The sequence below is a fragment of the Neoarius graeffei genome, chromosome 9, assembly GCF_027579695.1.
Source record: "Neoarius graeffei isolate fNeoGra1 chromosome 9, fNeoGra1.pri, whole genome shotgun sequence".
In the NCBI taxonomy this organism is placed as follows: Eukaryota; Metazoa; Chordata; class Actinopteri; order Siluriformes; family Ariidae; genus Neoarius; species Neoarius graeffei.
Genome location: NC_083577.1, coordinates 35,724,710 through 35,749,774, shown reverse-complemented (window position 1 = coordinate 35,749,774; position 25,065 = coordinate 35,724,710). Strand labels below are relative to the sequence as shown.

Below are 25,065 nucleotides of genomic sequence, written 5' to 3'. Positions count from 1 at the left end.
TAATAATAATAATTAGTGCTGTCAAGAGATTAAAATATTTAATCATGAATCACACATTTTTATCACATGAGAAGCCATTGTAATTCTCTGATCAGCATAAAAAAGTGAATGGGCTTGCTTTGTACCAATGGTGTGTTGTTGTTGTTGTTTTTATTTTTTTATTTTTTATTACAAAGCAGAGCTAGTAAGAGAAGTGAATTGATTTACTGCTTGAGTTAGTCTACAACTCTAATCAGAGAGACAGGTTACACAGTGACGGTAGACTTGACTCAGTGCTATCCCAAAAATCCTTCCTGTAATATGCAAATTTGGCCACCTCTGATTGGACAGCCAAATTTGCATATTACAGGAAGGATTTCTGGGATAGCACTGAGTCAAGCCTACCATCACTGTGTAACCTGTCTCTCTGATTAGAGTTGTAGACTAACGCAAGTAGTAAATCACTTCACTCATGGTTCTCTTGCTAGTTGGGTGTGAACTGCGAGTCATTAGAGTGATCAAAGGATTTCCTGTTAGGGTGATCAATGGCAAATTTAAGATGCCATTCCTCATGCAATCTGACTCTCTCTGCAAATGTAGGCATCTTAAAATGTTTTTATTAATGCCAAATAAAATATCCAGCACAAATTATATATGATAGACATACATTAATAATTTATAAATTTTATTTCAAACACGTTTTTAGTTAGCGGGACTGCAGCTTATCGCCACTCCCGCCCGCGCCGCATATGTGCACTTCCGGTCCCGCCCACGCCCGCAATGAGCTTTCAAAATTTGTCCCGCGCCACACTGCTTTGCGGCGGGTCCCGCGAGTCCTGCGGGACTCCTGCGGGAGTGCAGGGCTCTTGACTTGATCTGAAGATGCTCCACTGCCACAGTGTGTTGTCTGCCAAGAGGTGCTAGCTAACGATGCTATGAGATGTTTAAAATATGTAAAACAAGATGTTTAAAAAAAAAAGCACAGATGTTTAAAATGTGTAAAAAAAAAAAGAGGTTTTAAAAAAGCACAGATGTTTAAAATGTGTAAAAAAAAAAAAGGAGGTTTAAAAAAAGCACAGATGTTTAAAATGTGTAAAAGAAAAAAATAAAAATGTGTACAACAACCATTTTTTAAAATACGAATGGAACATTAAGTATAGCAACAACAAAAATTGTGTGTGTGTGGGGGGGCACTGTTGTTTATTTGCTCTCTGAGGGGGGGGCTGACTCTCCCACACTTTGAAAACCCCTGTGCTAGCGTGTTCTGGCTACCCCTTACCCCACATCTTACCCCGGTCACAATTGTCTTGTATAGTGCGTTAAAATGCATTTGTGATGTACAGTCCTGTGCAAAAGTCTTAGACACATGCAAAGCAATGCCGTAGACCAAAAATGGCTTAAAAATGAATGAAATAAAACATTTCAACATAAAAAAAAATTACTATGAACAGCAGTAAGCCAAAATAAATTAAACAAAATAAATATTTGGTGTGAGACGACCCTTTGCTTTAAAAAACGAAATAGTGGTCTCAGGTACAATGAGTGCAGTTTGATAAGGAAATGAGCTGTAGGTTTTACTGAGCATCTTGCAGAAGCAGCCACAGGTCTTCTGGACACTTCGATTGTCACACTTGCTTTTTCATTTTGCAGCAAAACCCAGTAGCCTTCATTATGTTTTTAATTTGAAAAGTGCTCTCTTATGTAATATGCTGATCAAACATTTTTTCTGTAACATTTAATTTTGTGCTGGAAAACAAACGTTTGGAAATCTGAAATGTTTTTTGTAATGACTTGATAATGTAGAAGTCATAAAATAGAAATCTGTAACAAAGTTTGTATAAAAAAATAGGGTGACTAAGACTTTTGCAGAGTACCGCATGTGCTATGATCAATGTTTCTTGATCTACAATAGCAGCCAAATGAAAAGTAGTTTTATATGACTACGTTTAACTATCTATACATAGTTCTTTCACCAACATCCTTCAATAATCTCATATAAGTACACATATCCATTAAAAAATGTCAGCCGTTCAAATGTTGCCCAATTCTGCAAGAAATCCACACACTATACCGCTCGAAGAAAATGTCTGCCGTTAATCTATACTACTAAAAGAAGTCTGTCTATCTCGTTGTCTCTCTGTCTGTTCACCTGTGCAAATCGACATGGCTGGACGCACATACTCCATACTTTGCACATGGATTGGTGACAGCCCAGAGGGGCCCAAGACAACATTTTCGATTTTCCAAAACATGGGATTAGTGCAAATCCAACACACTATTCATTTCCCATAGGCTAACACACTGCGCACAGCCTCGGCAGAGAATCCCCTCCCCCACTCACCTGACAGCAGTGTTGTAATCAAGTCACTAAACCTCGAGTCCGAGTCCAGTCTCGGGTCCCCAGTGTTCAAGTCCCAGTCATTAAAGAAAATTTCAAGTCGAGTCCACGATTGATCTGAGTCGAGTCCGAGAACAAGACTCCAACTGCACCATGTGATGATGACTGTTGCTGCCTTTATGTGAAAGCGTCTCTGCTACTGTGTTGGACTAATGTTCCTGCTTGACTGCCCCAGTTTAGTTATTAGGCTACAGATAAAAAGCTTGTTCATCGCTCAGCAAGCCCCGCCCACTATCAACAGGGCAAATAACATGAGAGAGGGTTAACACTAGCTAGTTTATCGCAGGCAAGCTGGAGCCTATCCCAGCTGACTACAGGCGAAAGGCGGGGTACACCCTGGACAAGTCGCCAGGTCATCACAGGGCTGACACACTCAGTACGTTTACATGCACATCCAAATCGAGCTGCTGTTGGTAATCGAGCAAAGGGTCCCAGCAGGGGTGCCAGAGAAATCCAATCCTACATGCACAAGTGAAATCGGGCTATTGTGCAAGGTGCATTGTGCACCCGAGCCACACGTGGCGCTACACGCCCCATCGTGTTGGTACACTTCCGGTTGTCCTCATGAAGAGCTATAGTGTTGCCAGATACTGCTGACGTATTCCAGCCCAAAACATGTTCAAATCCGCTAAAATGCACTTAAAACCCCCAATCTGGCAACACTGGCAGTTCCGTGTTCAAGCTGTTAGGCTTGCTCTAACAGACTGTATGGCTACAAACTGTCCGGTGCAGACCACTGTTTTGTAAGACAACTTATTTTGCACAATAATATTTTTCTAAAGTCCATTTTTTGCTTACAAAAAATATATTTTTTTTGCTTACAATTTAACTTATATGTCTTAATAAACACACAAAAAGTTCAATTGTTTTGCTTTTATTGACATTCTTCAGATGTTGGACATATATATATATATATATACACACACACACACACACACACACAAATACAAATGACTTGTTTATGTACACAATTCACAGCTATGCAACAGCTGTACAGATGTATTTGGTGATACAGTAAGTGAGCTAAATTTTAACAGTGCAAACAATGCCACAAAAAGAAAAGATTCATGCCATTGTCATGATTCGTTGTCATGCCGACTGAGGCTGTTGTGTTTCCCTTGTGGTCTCGTCACTCGTCACTTCCGGAAGGGGCAGTGCTGAAGTAAGTAGCTCGAATACGTAGCTCAATAGGGTTTACATGCACTAAGTAGCTCGGCAGAAATCGCATAATCTAGGTCGTGTAGCTCGATTCCGAGAAATCAAGTTCGGTTCAATTTCAGCCGAATTAAGGTGTATACATGGCATTTTGAACTTCGATTTCAGTCGAGCAACGGCAGAAATTCGATTCTCTCTATGTGCATGTAAACGCACTGATAGACACAGACAACCATTCACACTCACATTCACACCTACGGTCAATTTAGAGTCACCAGTTAACCTAACCTGCATGTCTTTGGACTGTGGGGGAAACCGGAGCACCCGGAGGAAACCCACGCGGACACGGGGAGAACATGCAAACTCCGCACAGAAAGGCCCTCGCCGGCTACGGGGCTCGAACCCGGACCTTCTTGCTGTGAGGCGACAGTGCTAACCACTACACCACCGTGCCACCCTTAAAGAAATCATAAATATAAACATAGTGTATCATGAAAATGATGTGGAAATGTTTTTATTTACTTTTTAATCCCCTTGCAAAGCTCACATTGTGTAAGGAGCCAGTTTAACAAATGTGGTGGTTAAAGGGTCGGTCTGCTAGAAGATGTCTGAAACCTTTCTAGTTTATCTCAGACAGTGAATGTCAAGCCTTGATCAAGTTGTTGAATGGATATGTGCAGGCATAAGCTAGATTTCAAAATGCTATTACTTTACTTGTGGTTGAGATACATGCAAAAGAGAAACATATTCCAGCTCAGGAAAGCCGGATTGAAGCAGCAGAACCTGTCACAATTTCACTATGGTTCTCAAGGCCGCCACACAAATGCATACATATGAAAGGAAACTTTTTTTGTGTGTCACCTTGTACACGGTGTTTAAACTGTGCGTTTAGACTTGTGCCAGTTTTGAACATATTTCCCAGTAGAAAGAAGTCTGGCTGTGCATAACAGTAGGGGCAAATGGCTGAACAAATCAGGACCTTAAAGTGCGAATCATGCACAGGATATGAGAGAGAGAGAGAGAGAGAGAGAGAGAGAGAAAACGCCCAACACAAGGTGACTGGTTTTAGCTGCATTTCATTTACTCAGTCCATTTTCCACATTCAGCATGTAAAATGATCCGCCATGCAGATGCAATGCTTCCTGCCTCTCGCTTTCATCTGTGGCGCTCTATGAGGCAGGTGACCAATACCTGCGTTTCCATGGCGATGGTGTTTACATAAACATGTTTACCACTGCTGAACCCCAGAGACAATAGCACTGCGTGAGATATAAAAAAAGAAAGAAGAAGAGAAATAGAGAGAAATAGCAAGAGAGGGAGGTAGACGAGGACTTTTGATCCCACTGAGGATAAATTGCTTATGTACATCTTTTGACCTCGTGTGGTTTTCTCATATTTCAGTATGTCTCTGCAGCGCTCACGTGGCTGGTTGTAAACATATGAGCGGTGTGTGGAGCTCTCAGGTCTGTCTGTCTGCCGCCAAGCAGCTTCATAACCGACCTGTTGCTATTCCCTGATCTAAAATACGAACCAGCAGTGTGTGTCTGTTCACTAATGTCATCTCGTTACACAACTATGATTCACATCCTTCCTCTCTTGTGTCACTGTAATGTTTCATTATGAAATCATAACTCACACATGCACACATGGCACACTGTACTGGAAATCAATCCTATATCTCATCTCATCTCATTATCTCTAGCCGCTTTATCCTGTTCTACAGGATCGCCGGCAAGCTGGAGCCTATCCCAGCTGACTACGGGCGAAAGGCGGGGTACACCCTGGACAAGTCGCCAGGTCATCACAGGGCTGACACATAGACACAGACAACCATTCACACTCACATTCACACCTACGGTCAATTTAGAGCCACCAGTTAACCTAACCTGCATGTCTTTGGACTGTGGGGGAAACCGGAGCACCCGGAGGAAACCCACGCGGACACGGGGAGAACATGCAAACTCCGCACAGAAAGGCCCTCGCCGGCTACGGGCCTCGAACCTGGACCTTCTTGCTGTGAGGCGACAGCGCTAACTACTACACCACCATGCCGCCTCAATCCTATATCTTTTTAGGAAATGGTCAGTGTGTGTGTGCAATGCCGGGGTGGCCCTATATTTAGCCGGGACCATCCCCGGCCCAAACCATCAATGGTGGCCTGCTTGGAGCATGGGGAAAATAATTTTCACTAATTTTGGTCACTGATCTTATTCTTGCATTAATCATCAATTCAACTGCACTCTGCATTTTCACATGGCAGCCCAGACGCCGACAGCATCGCAGCAGATTAAATAGGCGCTACCAAATAAGGAAATTCTCCCCTCCCCTCTATTGCAGTTGGTTTGGTCCAAGACTCCTCCTCTGTATTGCGGGGAACTTAAACAACATTGGCGCGAAACAGCGCGCGTCAGTGATGGAGGGCAGAAAGAGGCCAGGTGGAACCGAAAGGGCGAAGCTTAAAAAAAGGAAGGAGGTGGCAGCAAAATGTGCCAAATTGACAGATATGTTCTCAAGACCAGCTGGTAGGTTACGAAAGATATGGAGTATGATAACCTTGTTTGTCGATTTTATCAGTCTATGCTAGGCCTATAATGTGTCGATAGTTTGCGATGTCAATTCAGCTTTTTGATGTCTTGTGAAATCTCGCAATTTACACGGTATAGATGTGGTGTATGTCTTAATTCTAAGAAGAACCGGACATTGCTTTACATTATTAACAATTTTAGATGAACAGGTCCCAAATGTGCTGTTGCGCGTTATTTCCTCATCCAGCCTATTTCATCTCGCTGTCACACCATGCATTTCCACAGGCGTGCGCACATTGTGGTTATGAACACATAGGCCTAGAAGTCATATTTGATGTTAAATAATTGTTGTTAAATATATAACTTAGAAGAGGTGTATGCGTATGCCAATATTCTAAGCAGAATCGAACACTTGCTTTAGCCTACATTTCATTTAACCATTTTTGAGTTGCCTAATGCGCCCTCACGCTTTATCTGCTGGTTGCTGAGTACCCAGCATTGTTGATTTGCCATTATTTTCGAGGCGTATGCGGCATGTAATGCACAAGCATTGGTTCAAATGCACGCGAGATGGGTGCTTTCGTTATTTTAAGACTATGTGACTAAAAATGTGTTGTGTAATTCGTCTTAAATAACGCGAAACAATCATCCATACTCGCTGCTTTGCTATTTGGAGTGGCAGTCAGCTGGATTTCGCCCCCGACGTAAAAGTTCATTCCCACACCCGGGCCGAAGATGCCGATTTCTGAAGATGCATGTCCTTTGGATGTGTTTTCAAATATTTTCCCTAAGGAACTTTGGGACATGTTGGTGACACAGATAAATGTATATGCGGATTAGACACGCGGCCACACACCATCCAATTTTAAGTGGAGCCCCGTCTCATACTAGATGAAATCGTTCGTCGGTCTCTGCATTACGTTTGTGGTCATTAAACTACCGCGTAATGGAAGTTTTATTAACCCTAAAGTAATGCAGAGAACGACGAACAACATACATTGTCACTACCTGAATTTAAACCAAATAAAAAGCATTGTGAAAGAACAGTTATTTGTTTTATCTTTTTTAATGTACTCAAATTCCTCCTCCATTTCAAAGTGGCCTGAATGTGAATTAAACTCCCGGACTGAAAACAGGGCCCACTCCGGCCCTGTGTGTGTGTGTGTGTGTGTGTGTGTGTGTGTGTGTGTGTGTGTGTGTGTGTGTGTGTGTGTGTGTGGCACTCTCAATCAGTGCATCTTAGGGAATGTATGTCAATCATCTCGGTGTGCATTCAAGCATACTCATTGGTTTCAGTGTGTGCTAGAAAGCAGTGAATCATGAGGAGTGAAATAGAAGGGAGAGGAAAAACAGAGAGAGAGAGAGAGAGAGACACTTTGATCTGTTCCATTTGACAGCACTCCAACAAAAGACTGCCTATATAACTAAGATGAGGCCAAACAAATACTCTCTCCTCACTGTCTCTTCTTGTCCTCTCATTTTCAGCTGTTACACCTCCTTGACCTTGATAACACCACTGTCGTTACGTGTCTTTGCGTGTTTGTATACGACAGACTACACTATATCATAAGCTCTTGATTTCTTTCAGATTTATTTCTGTTCAGTTGGTTGATTTTGTACCCAATTTTCTCCCACACTGGTCATAATCCTCAATTACACATGCATCTTTCCTCAGAAATGTAAGCACAATTACACTATTACACGAGTGGAAAATAGGACAAAATCTTGACGGCTACTTAAAACATTAGCACAGTGAAGCGACAATAAGAGTCAGTGAATGAAACAGGGAAAAAAAAGTCTGGAAATTCAGCAATGAAGAGGCTGTTGGCATTCACATGAAGGATGAATGCTACAGTCTGGGATGTGTCATTTATGAGAGAATTTCAAGGCAAGTGTGATATGTACAGTACGTGTGCCCAATAGAACACTGTTTGAAGGCTGAATGACATGCAAATGTATGCTGATAATAATACCATTCAGATGGCATAACAACATCTGTAATGATTACAATGTCTTGCATAAGTATTCATCCCCCTTTGTGTTTGTCCTGTTTTGTCGCATTACAAACTGGAATTAAAATTGATTTGGGGGGTTTTAGCACCATTTGATTTACACAACATGTCTACCACTTTCAATGTGATTTTTTTTACATTTTTTTTATTGTGACACAAACAATAATTAAGATGAAAAAACAGCAATCTAGAGAGTGCATAGGTATTTACACACACACACACGCACACACGCACACACGCCCCACCACCAAAATCAGTACTTTATAGAGCCACCTTTTGCAACAATTACAGCTGCAAGTCTCTTGGGGTATGTCTTTATTAGCTTAGCAGATCTTGCCACTGGAAATTTTTGCCCATTCCTCAAGGCAAAACTGCTCCAACTCCTTCACGTTAGATGGGTTGCGTTGGTGTACAGCAATCTTCAAGTTATGCCACAGATTCTCAACTGGATTGAGGTCTGGGCTTTGATTAGGCCATTCCAAGACATTTAAATGTTTCCCTTTAAACCACTCCAGTGTAGCTTTAGCAGTATGTTTAGGGTCATTGTCCTGCTGGAACGTGAACCTTTCATCCCAGTCTCTAACCTCTGGCCGCCTCAAACAGGTTTTCTTCAGAATTGCCCTGTATTTAGTGCCATCCATCTTTCCTTCAGTCCTGACCAGCTTTCCTGTCCCTGCAGATGAAAAATGTCCCCACAGCATGATGCTGCCACCACCATGCTTCACTGTAGGAATGGTGTTCTCAGGGTGTTGGGTTTGCGCCACACATGGCATTTCCCATGATGGCAAAAAAGTTCAATTTTAGTCTCATCTGAGTAGAGAATCTTCTTCCATGTGTTTGGGGAGTCTGCCACATGCTGTTGGGCAAACTCCAAATGTGTTTTCTTTTTTTTCTTTAAGCAGTGGCTTTTTTTCTGGCCACTCTTCCATAAAGTCCCACTCTGTGGAGTGTACAGCTTAAAGTGTTCCTATGGACAGATACTCCCATCTCCGCTGTGGATCTTTGCAGCTCCTTCAGTGTTCTCCTTGGTGTCTTTGTTGTATGTCTGATTAATGCCCTCCTTGCCTGGTCTGTGAGTTTTGGTGGGCGGCCTTCTCTTGTCAGGTTTGTAGTGGTGCCATATTCTTTCCATTTTGCTATAATGGATTTAATGGTGCTCTGTGAGATATTCAAAGTTTGGGATTTTTTTATAACCCAACCCTGATCTATACTTCTCCACAACTTTGTCTCTGACCTGTTTGGAGGCTCCTTGGTTTTCATGTTGCTTGTTTAGTAGTGTAGCAGAGTCAGGGTCCTTCCAGAACAGGTTGATTTATACAGACATCGTGTGACAGTTCATGTGACCCTTTGATTGCACACAGGTGGATCTTAATCAGCTAATTATGTGACTTATGAAGTTAACTGTTTGGACCAGGTCTTATTTAAGGGTTTCATACGAAAGGGGGTGAATACTTATGCACACTACAGATTTCTGGGGTTTTTTTTATCTTAATTATTGTTTGTGTCACAATTTTTAAAAAATGTGCACCTTTAAAGTTGTTGGCATATTGTGTAAATCAAATGGTGCTAACCCTCCAAAAATCCATTTTAATTCCAGCTTGTAATGCGACAAAACAGGACAAACACCAAGGGGGATGAATACTTTTGCAAGACACTGCATGTACAGATTGTACAGGATAAATGATCTCTGTAGCCTAGAAATCACAGAGATGGAGATATACTGTAAATCTCATTGTAATATACACATGGCTGGTATACACCTTACTGTATATTTATATAAATAAAACCCCTGCAAGCTTTACTTCTCTGACAACTATTTTAGAACATCATCTATATTTTATTATTCTGGTTTTAATCTTTGAACGTGAACACTTGATTTTGGCTTGGTTTTGCCAGGAGACAATACAGAAGAACTCTTCCTGGAGTTTTTTATACTCAAAAAAGAGTAAGACATCTTTTCCCACAGGATATACCTACTGAAATCTTTAACAAGATGAGTTTGGACAGGAAATACAGTATATTTCCTGGGATTATTTCTACTGGTCAGATAGATGCAGTTTGTAAAAAATGACTGACATATGGTGGCCCTGAAGGGCAAATCACAATCACAAATGGGAAAACACAACAACAAATCACAAAACACAACAGTAAAACCGAAAACACAACCACAAGGCAGAAAACACAATGATATCAATGTCTAGTGGAAATAGTCGAAACATGCTATTGACAAGAATCATCACTGATGCACTGTCCATCTTCTTAACCAGAAGCAAATGTGCCACACACACACCATTTGGTCCCAGGCCTTTACTGTTTTTTTTTGTTGATAGCACATTCCTACTATTTCCGGTAGAAGTTAAAGCATATACGCAGAACCATGGCCTCACTTTTAGTTTATAAATGCCTTGAGACCTCAAAAATGGCACAGGAATAGTTTTAAGCGTTAGCAATAAATCTAATATAGTAATTTTTACAATTAAAATGATTCATATAGGTAGCGGTCTGAGTGAATGACCTTGACGTCCGTAATGTCACAGCAGGAAGTCTATCGGTCTCATTGCCATTTCCGCTATACTAAAACGCAGAGCTGACTGCACCTCCGATGCTCCATTTTGAGCTAATTTATCGCCGTGCCACGTAGATGTGTTTTTGGCCGGTGCAGCAACACGACAGAAGGTGGATTTACATTGCATTCATGGCCCAAGAATGTTCAAACTGCAAAGATTTGGACGCGTTTTGCGAGAAGTTCATGGGCACATTGGGCGCCTACGAAGTGGTCTCTCCTCTGCTTTGCACATTTTACGTAGGATTCGTATGAAACCTCTGATCTGTTGAGGAGTGTTGACTATAAGCCTGTATTGAAAGAGGGTGCAGTGCCAACAATTAAGAAAAGAAAACTACAAGAAAAGGAAAGTAAGTTCAGTTGCACCAGTCTTCCCGGAGTGTGAGCTGAGCAGTAATGGCGGAGTACTCAGTATGGAGAATGAGTGGATCAGTCATCAGATTTCTCCACTGGATATGCTCTTCTTCTCCCCCCCCCCGGCTGGATATGGTTGCCTCAGCAGCAATATCTTGCCCTTACGTGGAAGAAGCGAATGAACGAAGAACTGAAAGTCAGATTGTTTCAAAACAATCAGCCACAAGCTCGGCCTTCAAAAGCGAGAACACGGACAGGTAAGACGCGACGCTCTCATTTGGCTACATAACAACAAAAACAACACTCGTTGTTTACCTGCATTTAGATTAATACATGTAACTTGAATTGTGTGTTTAAGTTACCGGTATAAGATTATTTAATTTGCTTCAGAATGCGATTGTCTCAGTTCATCTGATTATTTAATTAGCCTTTTACATTTTATCAGTGAAAATGCATGCATGTACATGTATGCTGCATAAGTTATAACGCCCATCCTGTTTTAATGAGAGTCACATGAGACTGTCAGTTCAATTCCATCCAATTCTCTAGACAGCCTTGTTCTCTGGCTTTATTTCGTAAGGTGGAGGCCTCCGTGGCCGACGTGTTACTATCAGATTCACTTTCCAATGGTTCTACATGTATAGCAGTAGATGTACACACACTCCAATTTCAGGACTATCACAATCCGATGTATTACTATCTGAGGAATCCGAAGAATCTCCAATAAATCCGAACGAAGAGGCCATTGCAACCACTCTTGCCTGCCAAGTCTGGCTTTGGTCTATAGCACCAGTTCCCGCTGTGACGTCACCCACGCAGGGCTGTCTGGCTCAGCGGGGCAGCTCGAATGCCAATTTTGCGGTCAATTTTTAACTCTCAAAAATATCTTTTTTTATTCCCAATTATGCAGCATACAAGAGTCAAGCATGGAGATACTATCCACTCAGAAATGTACTTAAAAATAAAGGTTCTGTGTATCTCCTTTAATGTCGTTGTGTTTCCTGCTTTATGGTTGTGTTTTCGGTTTTATTACGGTGTTTTGTTATTTGTCGTTGTGATTATTATTGTGTTTTCCCATTAGTGATTGTGATTTGCCCTTCAGGGCCACCATACTGACATGACAGATTCGTTCATGACTAAAACTGCAGAGACAGTCCAGTAATAATTACATCACCCCACCTCCTTATGTACAACTAATCCAATAAGGACAAGGCCTAGGTTTTGAGTGGAAAAACATGAACTGCTAATACTCACCTGCTGGCTCATCCACTAGGAGGGTCAAAGTGAATATAATATATAATTTCCTGAAGAATCCAGTAACTTGAACTCTTTAAACAGTTCTACTTGGTTCTAGAAGGATCATGTGTTTGCTGTTAGGTGCTAACTGGTCTATACTTCTCAACATGAGCTAACAGACTCCAAGAATTGGCAAAGTGGAGAGTTTAGGCGCAGACAGATGTGGCACCACTGGAGTCAAACTGTTCATTTCCAAATGATAGTTAGTGCACACAGAGTCCTGCTCATGACACTAGTAAATAATGAGTGAGTACATTATCTCTCCTAGACTGAGTAGGCCTGTGGCTCTTGACCTGATACCGTTTGCTAGCAGTAATGAGTCTACATTTAGAATCAGCATTTCATGCACACACACACACACACACGTGCGCGCGCACACACACACAGGCGTGTCCATGTGAATGTCCAAGCAATCACTGAGTGCTTTGTGTATGAGTTATGTAAATGTTTCGTGTGTGTGTGTGTGTGTGTGTGTGTGTGTGTTACCTCGTTGATGAGGAACTGCAGTTGCAGTACAGCCGCTCCGCTCTCATGCTGACAATAGCAGTCCACTCCTGGCCGTCCCAGACTGATGACATCATAAGGTTAAGTCAAAGCATTTAATGATAGATGGAAGAATCCATATTTACAGCCATTTATAAGAACACATAAGCAGCCTAGTGAAGAAGCTCAGGTTAAAGCTAATGGCTCTGGTCTTTACAACAGCAACGCAGGTTGAACATGTTTAAATCTGAATGATGCAGTGTGATGTGTGTCATTTCCTGGTGATCTTCATGGCACCCAATTAGCATTTATCACATCACCGTGACCTTTTAGAAAAAGGCAGAAGAAGGGCTGTAGGCAAACGAATATATTTTAACTGAAATAAAGCAAATAGAATACGGTGGTTGATCAGTGACTATTTAGGGTTGTTTTGGAGCTGATGGAGCAGAGGCTCTTTTGAAGATTGATGGAAGCATGACTTTTGCTAAGTACCAGGATTTTTTTTTTATTATTATTTTTAAACAGGATTCCCTCTCTCAGGATGTTATGACCTATCATAACCTATATCAACTAGATCAACACAGGTATCATGACAGAAATGATTAAAGATGTCTGAATTGAGAAGCTCAAGACGTCCACGTGTACAGTGATGACATATAATCAGTTATTCCACGAAATCGAGTCGTACACGAGCTGATAGCCGACGAGGCGTGCAGCACCGACTCTGCTATAAGCCATGTACGACGAGATTGAGTGGAATAACTGTTTTATTCAATCTACATTCACTGGATTTTGAGAAACGGAGCATTTTTATTATTTTTTGCAAATTCAATAAATAAAAACTTGACACAAAATGTCAGACAAAATCATTTCCACTTAGAATGTAAACAAACCGGCGAAATGACAGGAACAATTTGTAAAAAATGCTATTATAATAATAATTCTTGAAAAATAAAAAAAGATACATTCTTACCATAAAATACCATCCATCCATTATCCATAACCACTTATCCTGTGCAGGGTCACGGGCAAGCTGGAGCCTATCCCAGCTGACTATGGGCGAGAGGCAGAGTACGCCCTGGACAAGTCACCAGGTACCATGAAATACCTTTATTCCATGTTTTGTTGCTTTTTTTTCGGTGGGTCCTTCTCTTCTTCTTCTTCTTCTTTAGGGTTTTTTGGTGGTTGGCAAACCAATTTAAATTAAAAGGTGCATTACTGCCACTGACTGGGCTGAAGTGTAGAACAGGAGATATTGGAGGGGAAACTATTAGCTATTTCTGTTTCTTTTAAATACTTGATAACTTGATACTTGTTTTCGAGTAGAGTTTTTATTTCATCCTCAGTTGGTTCAGCAACACGCTCCACCATTTTGGTTTGTTTTTGTCTACTCACTGTATATGAGCTGATAGCCGAGCATATACGGTATGTATATGGAGCTTGGGGAGGGAGTAATATTCTGAGAGAAAACTCAGAATTTCTGTGATTAAAGTCATAACTTTATGAGAAAGAAATTGGGTATAATTTGATTAGGTCATCCATAATACAAGCGGCAGCATCTGTGCTGTGATGAGGTTGATCACAACCTTGCAAAATGAAGTGATGATGGTTTCTTGACAAAAAAAAAACAGTATTTTTCTGAGGGTTTTTTTTTTCTTTGGAAATATATGACTTTATAATCTCAGAGAATATACGAAGTTTTTTTTTTTTCCTCATAAGTGTACAACTTTAATCTTGGAAATTATGTTTTTCTTGGAATATTACTCCCTTCCCCAGGTCCATAATATTTTTTTAACTTACAATAGCCATAATACATTATCATATCAATCATATAAATCGTATAAATTTAAGACTATAAAAAAGATTAAAATGTTCTATACAAGTGTTGGAGATATAATAAGATACTATATCTGCATGTACAGTATTCTTCTCATCTCATCTCATTATCTCTAGCCGCTTTATCCTGTTCTACAGGGTCGCAGGCAAGCTGGAGCCTATCCCAGCTGACTACAGGCGAAAGGTGGGGTACACCCTGGACAAGTCGCCAGGTCATCACAGGGCTGACACATAGACACAGACAACCATTCACACTCACATTCACACCTACGCTCAATTTAGAGTCACCAGTTAACCTAACCTGCATGTCTTTGGACTGTGGGGGAAACCGGAGCACCCGGAGGAAACCCACGCGGACACGGGGAGAACATGCAAACTCCACACAGAAAGGCCCTCGCCGGCCACGGGGCTCGAACCCGGACCTTCTTGCTGTGAGGCGACAGCGCTAACCACTACACCACCGTGCCGCCCCGTACAGTATTCTTGTTCAAAATAAACAAATCAAGTGAAGGCGCAGCAGTTGCGCTGTTAATCTGGTGTGTGTGTTGCAAACTATACGACCAGCCTGTGGAGATGTCGAGAAACAGAAGCGAGAGCAAAGTGACAAATACAGCACTGACTTCTGCAGTGTAGCCAGGATGTGAGCTGTTCCCTGAAAACAAACACGGTTTCCAGGTAAGAGTAAATTACCTTTCATAAAGCCCACAGGGCCAGATAATAAGACTCTCTCTCTCTCTCTCTCTCTCTCTCTCTCTCTCTCTCTCTCACCCTCGCCCTCTCTCTCGCCCTCTCTCTTGCCCTCTCTTAGTTTTTATGTCAGAAAAGCATGCTGGAGGCAGAGAGCTAGTGAACCCAAACTAAACCTAAACAAATTCAACTAATGATTCCACTGTAATGTGCCTGTTTGGTCAAGTGCAAGCACGCACACACACACACACACACACACATATACACACACACACACACACACACACACACAATTGGTCACAGATTAGAACCTGAAAGAGAACAGACAGCAAGAAGAGGCAGCATCTCACACTCTTTCTTCCTCTCTCACACACACATTCATGTAAAACGTATCTCTCCAGTTCAGTACTCAGCACAGGCGTTTCTGCACCGAAGCACATTAAACACAGTTCTATCCATCCATCTGAATTCATATTGCTTCTCTGTTTCTCCTCTTCTCCCCACACAGCTCTGGTGACTCTCACATATTTCCATTTCAAATGCTCTCAGCAGGTGATAGAACACCAAACACCAAAGGCCGGCCTCACACAAAGTCAGATCTCCTACAAAACACACACACACACACACACACACACACACACACACACCCCTCCATTGTCTGACTGTGTGGGTATCTTGAATATTGAAAAATACACTCAGTGCATCTGTCATACGTGGGCACAGTTTCAAGGACGTTCAAGAACAGGGCAATTAAACTTTCATCTGTCACACACGCCTCCTTCGTTACAGCTTTCATTAAAGCCAGATAAAGGGAAGGAAAAAGAGGCACTGATGTGCACCAGTGACTGCGTCACCTTCAAGTGCACTTATCACAATGCTGAATTACTCTGTGCCAAATTCTGCTTTTCTTTTCTCCTTTTTTTCAAACATATGAACTCTTCTGTTTTTTGACACCATTAAATTCATAATTTACACCAAACCATAGCGTATATTGTATATACTTTTGGGGAACAGAATGACAATGATGAACACTGTCAGCATAAAGGACATGCCAGAGACTGATGGATGGATGGATGGATGGATGGATGGATGGATGGATGGATGGATGGATGGATGGATGGATGTGTTGGTGTTGTTGGTGGGGACTGCACAGGAGGCAGAAGGGTAATTGTTCTGCATGCATGATTGCACCTTAATTGCATTTGGTTAAATTACCTTGACCACGCAGGCATCACCCACATATGTGCTTGCTAAAGGTTCTTTGAGTTCCTTTCACACACAGCTGACTTCATGAACGGAGACCCTGAAAACTTTATGGGGAGAATCTCAGCCTCGTGATGAGTAAATGTTTACTCACAGTTCACCTCCCCTCTGTCACTAGCAGCAAACTAGAAGGCAGAAATATGATGACATAATGCAAGACATGAAGAATGAGGGGGAGGAAAAAGTCAAGAGAACTCTAAAACAAGTGGAGAGAAATGAAGAGACAGAGTGGAGGTGTGAAATGAAGCGTGCGGTGAATCAGACATCATAAAAAAGAAGGGATGGGAGAGTGGAAGGAGCGATTAACTATACAGGGTAACAATGAGACAGCAGGAGATGGAGACGTGAGTCAGAGAAAGAAATAAAGAAAACAGGTATATTTGACTCAGTGACTCAGAAAGAGTGGGAGCGAACGAGGCCTAATGGTGTCCATGTCATAGAAGCTACACATACAATTCAGGTAGAGCAGTGATTCACTGCAGTGTGTTTGACGTGTTGCCTGATAAAGCGCTCCTAAAGCTGTGCTGCTATTAGGATGACTAATGATCTTCACCAAGTATAAAATGTCAATCAAAGGTGTCGTCAGTGTTGGTTCAATATTCAGATGAAGCTTGAAATAGGCTTGCATTGCTCTACGTACATCATGTACCAAAAAACTATGCTCAAGACGAGGAGCTCGGTGTTTTAACAGACGTCATCGGTTTATAAATGAAGGAATGTTTACAAAATGGAGAATATCATTCTCCATAATCATTCAAAATAACTTAAAGGAGAACTGAAGCCATTTTTAAACTTGCTTTATTTCTTAATTAACGTGTTATTTAAGTACTTTTTTGGTTTTAGTAACCTTACATCATGACTCGTATTGGCAACTAATTGCAATTAAATATTATACTTATCGGCCTATTCGGTTTTTAGCCGTGTTGAATTTAGTTCATTTGGTCCACGGCAGGCGGCATGGTGGTGTAGTGGTTAGTGCTGTCGCCTCACAGCAAGAAGGTCCGGGTTCGAGCCCCGTGGCTGGCGAGGGACTTTCTGTGCGGAGTTTGCATGTTCTCCCCGTGTCCGTGTGGGTTTCCTCCGGGTGCTCCGGTTTCCCCCACAGTCCAAAGACATGCAGGTTAGGTTAACTGGTGACTCTAAATTGACCGTAGGTGTGAATGTGAGTGTGAATGGTTGTCTGTGTCTATGTGTCAGCCCTGTGATGACCTGGCGACTTGTCCAGGGTGTACCCCGCCTTTCGCCCGTAGTCAGTTGGGATAGGCTCCAGCTTGCCTGCGACCCTGTAGAACAGGATAAAGCAGCTAGAGATAATGAGATGAGATGAGATGGTCCACGGCAGGCGTGCCTTATCTGCGCGATCTTCACGAGACTTGTGCGAGACTTCGAAACGTGAAGTGTCAGCCAGCCCTTACAGAAAAACCACATGAACTTCACATGTGATTTCTCACATGTGAAATCTGTGGAAAATGTGTTTTGCACATGGGAAACATGTTATTTTGGCCCAATTTTATGTGAATCACATGTGGCAATGTTTTACACATGTGGTAACATGTTTTCCACATGTGCTCTACATGGTAACACGTTACAAAATCTGATACCATGTATTCCACATGCTACCACATGTGGTAACATGTGAACACATGTGGTAACATGTGATCACATGTGAAATACATGGGAAATTCAGGTGTTTTTCTGTAAGGGAGGTGTCAGTGCCGCCATTTTGAAAACTGTTTTCCAAACGAAATATTGCACAAAAACGAGTTTAAATGACGATTACTGCCTACTTTTTTCAAACTTTCCTGATTGCTATCAAAACAAACAAAACTTCCGGCTTGATTACATCAGCATTTGAAAGAGGGCGCGCGCGTCTTTTGACAACATTGGCAGATGTTGGTCACTTTGATTTCCGCTGTACGTTTTACTTCCGTCCTACGATGTCTCGCACAGGTCTCAACGAATCTCGTTTACGGCCTTTGCTTTGATATATTACATAGCATATTTCAAACACTCAACTTGCTATAGCAGCGACAAAATAGCGATCAAAAATGCATTCCGATATTTAATAAAATGAGATAAATAGAATTTTGATAATAAAAAATTTGCCTTCAGTTCTCCTTTAATGCCAAATGTCCATTGTTCCTTTTAATATCCCTGTCCTAAAGCTACTCAAAACATGCTTTAATGACTGTATGTCTAAGGCTATATTTAATAATAATAATAATAATAATAATAATAATAATAATAATAATACATCCATTATCCGTAACTGCTTATCCTGTGCAGGGCCACAAGCGAGCTGGAGCCTATCCCAGCTGACTATGGGCAAGAGGCAGGGTCCACCCTGGACAAATCGCCAGATCATCACAGGGCTGACACAGACACAAACAACCATTCACACACATTCACACTTACGGTCAATTTAGAGCCACCAATTAGCCTAACCTGCATGTCTTTGGACTGTGGGGGAAACTGGAGCACCTGGAGGAAACCCACACAGACATGGGGAGCACATGCAAACTCCACACAGAAAGGCCCCCATCAGCCACTGGGCTCAAACCCAGAACCTTCTTGCTGTGAGGCGACAGTGCTAACCACGACACCACTGTAATAATAATAATAATAATAATAATAACAAGCAGACATAAGAGAACCCTTGATGGTATGTGCCATGGAGTGGGCAAAAGGAAGACGCCTCTTGGACCAGGACACTCATTGTTATAGGGAAAAGTGGGAAAGGGGGCACATACTCGAAAATCATTTAGTAACAATAGTCTGGGACTTTGAGTTTAGTCTTATGAAAACATCAACTGCTAGGAGACTTCATTTTAGAGGATAAACAAAAGAAAATAATATGGTTGTATGACATGGCATGGCCCCAGGAACAGAATATTGAAAAAACTATCAAAGAGAAAAGAACAAGAGATCGACAGTGAGCATTTGAAATGAAGAGAAAGAAGGCAGGGATACACAGTACATGTGGTTCCATTGGTGATTGGCTCTTTTGGTGGTGGTGGTATCCCTGGTGTCACCAAGGAATTAGGGAAAATCTTCAGTGAAGAGGAGAAAGCTCACTCTGTGGTTGGAACAATGCAGAAAACGTTTCTAATGGATGAAGAAACAACTATCCAGAAGGTTCTATCAGGTCTAATCAAAAGTACAGTTGAGGAATAAGGCATTAGATTTTATTTTAAGACCAGTCAAGACCACAACTGCAGAGATTTCACTAAATTGCCTGTGCGTTGTCTGATTTATTTGTTAACATCGTTACTATGATTTGGATGTAAACTTTCCTGCTTCAAATACGACCAATAATGTGACTCATTGCTAATTCTAAATTTCCATTACTGATAACGGCCATCATCCCTCCCTGCCCCCCTTCACACATACTGGTCTGGTCCTGGTCTTAACTTCGTCTCACCCTGCTATGGTCTTGGTCTTGATTTGGTCTCAACCTCTCAAAGTTTTGGTCTTGTCTTGGTCTTGAGCCACTTTGGTCTTGGTCATGACTTAATCTAGGTTTCAGTGTTTTTGACTACAACACTAGTGCACATCACAAAGGACCTCACCTGAACCCTTAACACCAAGAAAACACCAAGGATGAGAGCAAACCTCCATCCTTACCATATTCTACAGGGGGGAATGGATGCTCCCAATCACTAACAATGTTGCACCATATTCCTGAAAAAAAAAGATATTTTGCTTAAATGGATATGTTATATGGAGCAATGGCAGTAAAATTGAAATAGCCTTAATGAAAGTGCGAATACAATAAATCTCATCTCATCTCATTATCTCTAGCCGCTTTATCCTTCTACAGGGTCGCAGGCAAGCTGGAGCCTATCCCAGCTGACTACGGGCGAAAGGCGGGGTACACCCTGGACAAGTCGCCAGGTCATCACAGGGCTGACACATAGACACATACAACCATTCACACTCACATTCACACCTACGGTCAATTTAGAGTCACCAGTTAACCTAACCTGCATGTCTTTGGACTGTGGGGGAAACCGGAGCACCCGGAGGAAACCCACGCGGACACGGGGAGAACATGCAAACTCCGCACAGAAAGGCCCTCACCGGCCATGGGGCTTGAACCCAGGACCTTCTTGCTGTGAGGCGACAGCGCTAACCACTACACCACCGTGCTACCCGCGAATACAATAAATGACCAACATATTAGAGGAGTATACAGAAGACATGAAAGAGATTTAGCTGTTAATTATGTTGTCAGAAAAAGGGGAACTGAAGGAGTCCATTTTTATTCCTTAAGGTACAACCCCAGTTACAAAAAAGTTGGGACGCTGTGTAAACTGTAAATAAAAACAGAATGCGACAATTTGCAAATCATGGAAACCCTGTATTTCATTAAAATAATACAAAGACAGCATATCAAAATTTGAAACTGGGAGATTTTATTGTTTTTTTGCAAAATATATGCTTATTTTGAATTTGATGTCAGCAACATGTTTCAAAAAACATTGGGACAGGGGCATGTTTACTGCTATGTTGCATCGCCTCTACTGTACTTTTAACAACACACTGTAAACGTTTGGGAACTAAGGAGACCAGTTCCTGTCATTTTGAAAGAGAAATGTTGTCCCATTCTTGCCTGATATACAATTTCAGTTGTTGAACAGTTTGAGGTCTCTTTTGTCATATTTTGTGCTTCATAATGCACCAAATGTTTTAAATGGGAGACAGGTCTGGACTGCAGGCAGGCCAGTTTAGCACCCGAACTCTTTTACTACAGAGCCATGCAGCTTTAATATGTGTGGAAAGTGGTTTGGCATTGTCTTATTGAAAGAAGGAAGGCCTTCCATGAAAAAGATTTTGTCTGGATGTCAGGATATTGCTCTGAAACATGTACTGTATATATCATTCAGCATTAATGATGCCTTCCCAGATATACAAGCTACCCATGTCATGTGCACTAATGCACCCTCATACCATCACAGATGCTGGATTTTGAACTGTGCACTGATAACAAGCCGGATCATCCCTCTCCTCTTTAGCCTGGAGGACGTGGTGTCCATGATTTCTAAAAAGAATTTCTAATTTTGATTCTTCAGACCTCGGGACAATTTTCCACTTCGCCTCAGTCCATCGTAAAAGAGCTCGGACCCAGAGAAGGTGGCGGTGTTTCTGGATATTGTTTATATCTGGTTTTAACTTGCATTTGTGGATGCAGTAATGAACTGTTTTCACAGATGATGGTTTTCTGAAGTGTTCCTGAGCCCATACAGTGATTTCCACTACAGACATGTGTCTGCTTTTAATGCAGTGTCGCCTGAGGGCCTGAAGATCACAGGCATCCAGTGTCAGTTTTCAGCCTTGTCTCTTGCATACAGAGATTTCTCCAGATTCTCTGAATAATTTAATGATTTCATGTACCATAGTTGATGTGATCCCCAAATTCTTTGCAATTTTCATTGAGGAACGTTATTCTTAAATTGTTGCACTGTTTGCCCACACAGTCTTTCACAGAGCGGTGAACCCCTCCCCATCTTTACTTCTGAGAGACTCCGCCTCTCTGGGATGCTCTTTTTATACCCAATCATGTTACTGACCTGTTGCCAATTAACCTAATTAGGTTTTTTTTTTTCAGCATTACACAACTTTTCACCCTTTTGTTGTCCCTGTCCCAACCTTTTTGAAATGTGTTGCTGGCATCAAATTCAAAATGAGAACATATTTTTCAAAAAACAGTAACATTTCTCAGTTTCAACATTTGATATGTTGTCTTTGTACTATTTTCAATGAAATATAGGGTTTCCATTATTTGCAAACCTTCACATTCTGTTTTTATTTACAGTTTACACAGAATCCCAACTTTTTTGGAATTGGGGTTGTACAATCTACAGTAATGTATCCCCTAGCACTCATTATTGGACCTCAAGGTAACTATGTAGGGCCAAAATGGTACATACACACTGATCAGCCATAAAATTAAAAACACTGACAGATGAAGTGAATTACATTGATTATCTCATTACAATGGCACCTGTCAAGGGGTGGGATATAATCGGCAGCAAGAGAACAGTCAGTTCGTGAAGTTGATGTGTTGGAAGCAGGAAAAATGGGCAAACGTAAGGATCTGAGTGACTTTGACAAGGGCCAAATTGTGATGGGTGATGTGATGTGATGAAACTGGGTCTGAGCATCTCCAAAATGGCACATCTTGTGGGGTGTTCCCGGTATGCAGTGGTTAGTACCTACCAAAAGTAGTCCAAGGATCCAAAGGACAACCGGTGACAGGGTCATGGGCGTCACAGGCTTGTTGATTCTCATAGGGTACGAAGGCTAGCCCACATGGTCCAATCCCACAGAAGAGCTACTGTAGCACAAACTGCTGAAAATGAATAGTGGCTAAAACAGAAAGGTGTCAGTATTAACTTTTTCAGCAGTTTGTGCTACAGTAGCTCTTCTGTGGGAATGGACGATAATGTACTTTATTTTCTGAGAGTATTGATGAAACAGTTAGTATGTGTTCATGTGTTCAATCTGTCTCATCTCATCTCATTATCTCTAGCCGCTTTATCCTGTTCTACAGGGTCGCAGGCAAGCTGGAGCCTATCCCAGCTGACTACAGGCGAAAGGCGGGGTACACCCTGGACAAGTCGCCAGGTCATCACATGTGCACATTTTGATTTTTTTTAAACTGATTTTTTTTCCAAAATGCAGTATATCCATGACATGTTTTTTTCCCAAAATGCTATAAATGCATGACATCAATAAAACTTTGTGTGTATGTCCATCCATTATCTGTAGCTGCTTATCCTGTTCTACAGGGTCGCGGCCAAGCTGGAGCCTATCCCAGCTGACTACGGGCGAAAGGCGGGGTACACCCTGGACAAGTCGCCAGGTCATCACAGGGCTGACACATAGACACAGACAACCATTCACACTCACATTCACACCTACGCTCAATTTAGAGTCACCAGTTAACCTAACCTGCATGTCTTTGGACTGTGGGGGAAACCGGAGCACCCGGAGGAAACCCACGCGGACACGGGGAGAACATGCAAACTCCACACAGAAAGGCCCTCGCCGGCCCCGGGGCTCGAACCCAGGACCTTCTTGCTGTGAGGCGACAGCGTTAACCACTACACCACCGTGCCGCCCCTGTTCAATCTGTCATTATACAAAAATCAGCCTTCGATACAAACAGGCTCATGACAGAAGGGAGCGAGAGAGAGAGTGCATTTGTTTTCCTTCGTGTGCATAAACATCGCTTTAGCTATTGAAACTAATTAAAACATTGAACATTGCTGCAGTCTGGCGAAATTGCACTGCAATCTGTTTTCTGTGAGTAGCCGGCGTTAGAGATGCACGTGTGTGTGTGTGTGTGTGTGTGTGTGTGTGTGTGTGTGTGTATGAGGGAGGGAGGGTATGAGTTCAAACGTGTGCATGACAGAGTGCGAGCATCTGTCTGCGAGTAAGTGGTGAGAGAGCGGCTGATCACGCGTGTTGTCATTTCACTGCTCTCTGTGTGATGGTAGCAGACAATCAGTCCCATGCCTTGTTGCTTCAGCAGACTAACTCCTCAAACAGCCTCACACAGTCTAATGAGTCATATGAGACCTGGAACATTACTACAGCAGAAAGATAGCGAATCAGACTGTCGAGGTACAGTATGCTTGTCTAGACGTAGACATCATTTGACCTGTGCAAAAAAAAAAAGAAAAGGTCTAAAATCACTTGAGGCTCAATGTGGAATCGAGTAAAATGAACGTGATTGCTGGAGAAAAACTAGTCTCGACAGCAGTAAATTCAGCTTCAGTGCGTTTCTGTAGTTCTTTTATTTGATCCATGAAAAGAGTTGATTCGTGTTTGAAACACACCCTCTTTTCCTCAGACTTGTTTCAGTGAAGCAGTATGTCCAGATGATGCTATCTAATGCTGCATTCACATTTTAAAAAGCACTGCTGCATTTTTTAACCTGTCATAATTCAGAAAACACTTTGTATCTCCTGACTAATTGAGTCGCAAATTGAGAAGCGAAACTTAACATTGAAATCAAGTATAGAGTGACCGTAAAGTCTTGTTAGTGAGTGAATATTAGGAGATTAACATCATGTTGAATTGAAAATATTTCTTTGCCAGCAGGAATTAAAATCAATATACAGGGTGTCTGTGAAGATTCTCAATCATCCAGGTCATAGTAAACTGTGGGTGGTAGAAATGGGCAACTGGACTTGCTTGAAGATTCTTGAAAATGTTTCACCTCTCGTCCAAAAGGCTTCCTCAGTTCAGTCCAGTTGCCCATTTCTACCACCCACAATATACAGGGTGTTTCAAAAAATGTGATATTATTTGAGATGTAGATATCCCAGAAACTACATAGTCTAGGCAAATGAAACTCATCTCATCTCATTATCTCTAGCCGCTTTATCCTTCTACAGGGTCGCAGGCAAGCTGGAGCCTATCCCAGCTGACTATGGGCGAAAGGCGGGGTACACCCTGGACAAGTCGCCAGGTCATCACAGGGCTGCCACATAGACACAGACAACC

The 25,065-nt window shown here is 41.9% G+C and overlaps 1 protein-coding gene across 3 annotated transcripts in view; it reads right to left on the bottom strand.

Moving 5' to 3' along the window:
- stxbp5l (syntaxin binding protein 5L) overlaps nucleotides 1-25,065 on the bottom strand; it is a 294,368-nt gene that overhangs the window by 187,187 nt on the left and 82,116 nt on the right. For all 3 annotated transcript variants that reach the window (XM_060928664.1, XM_060928666.1, XM_060928665.1), the window contains exon 3: nucleotides 12,769-12,850. In XM_060928664.1, the coding sequence (XP_060784647.1) occupies nucleotides 12,769-12,850 (82 nt within the window). The remainder of the gene's footprint in view (nucleotides 1-12,768; nucleotides 12,851-25,065) is intronic.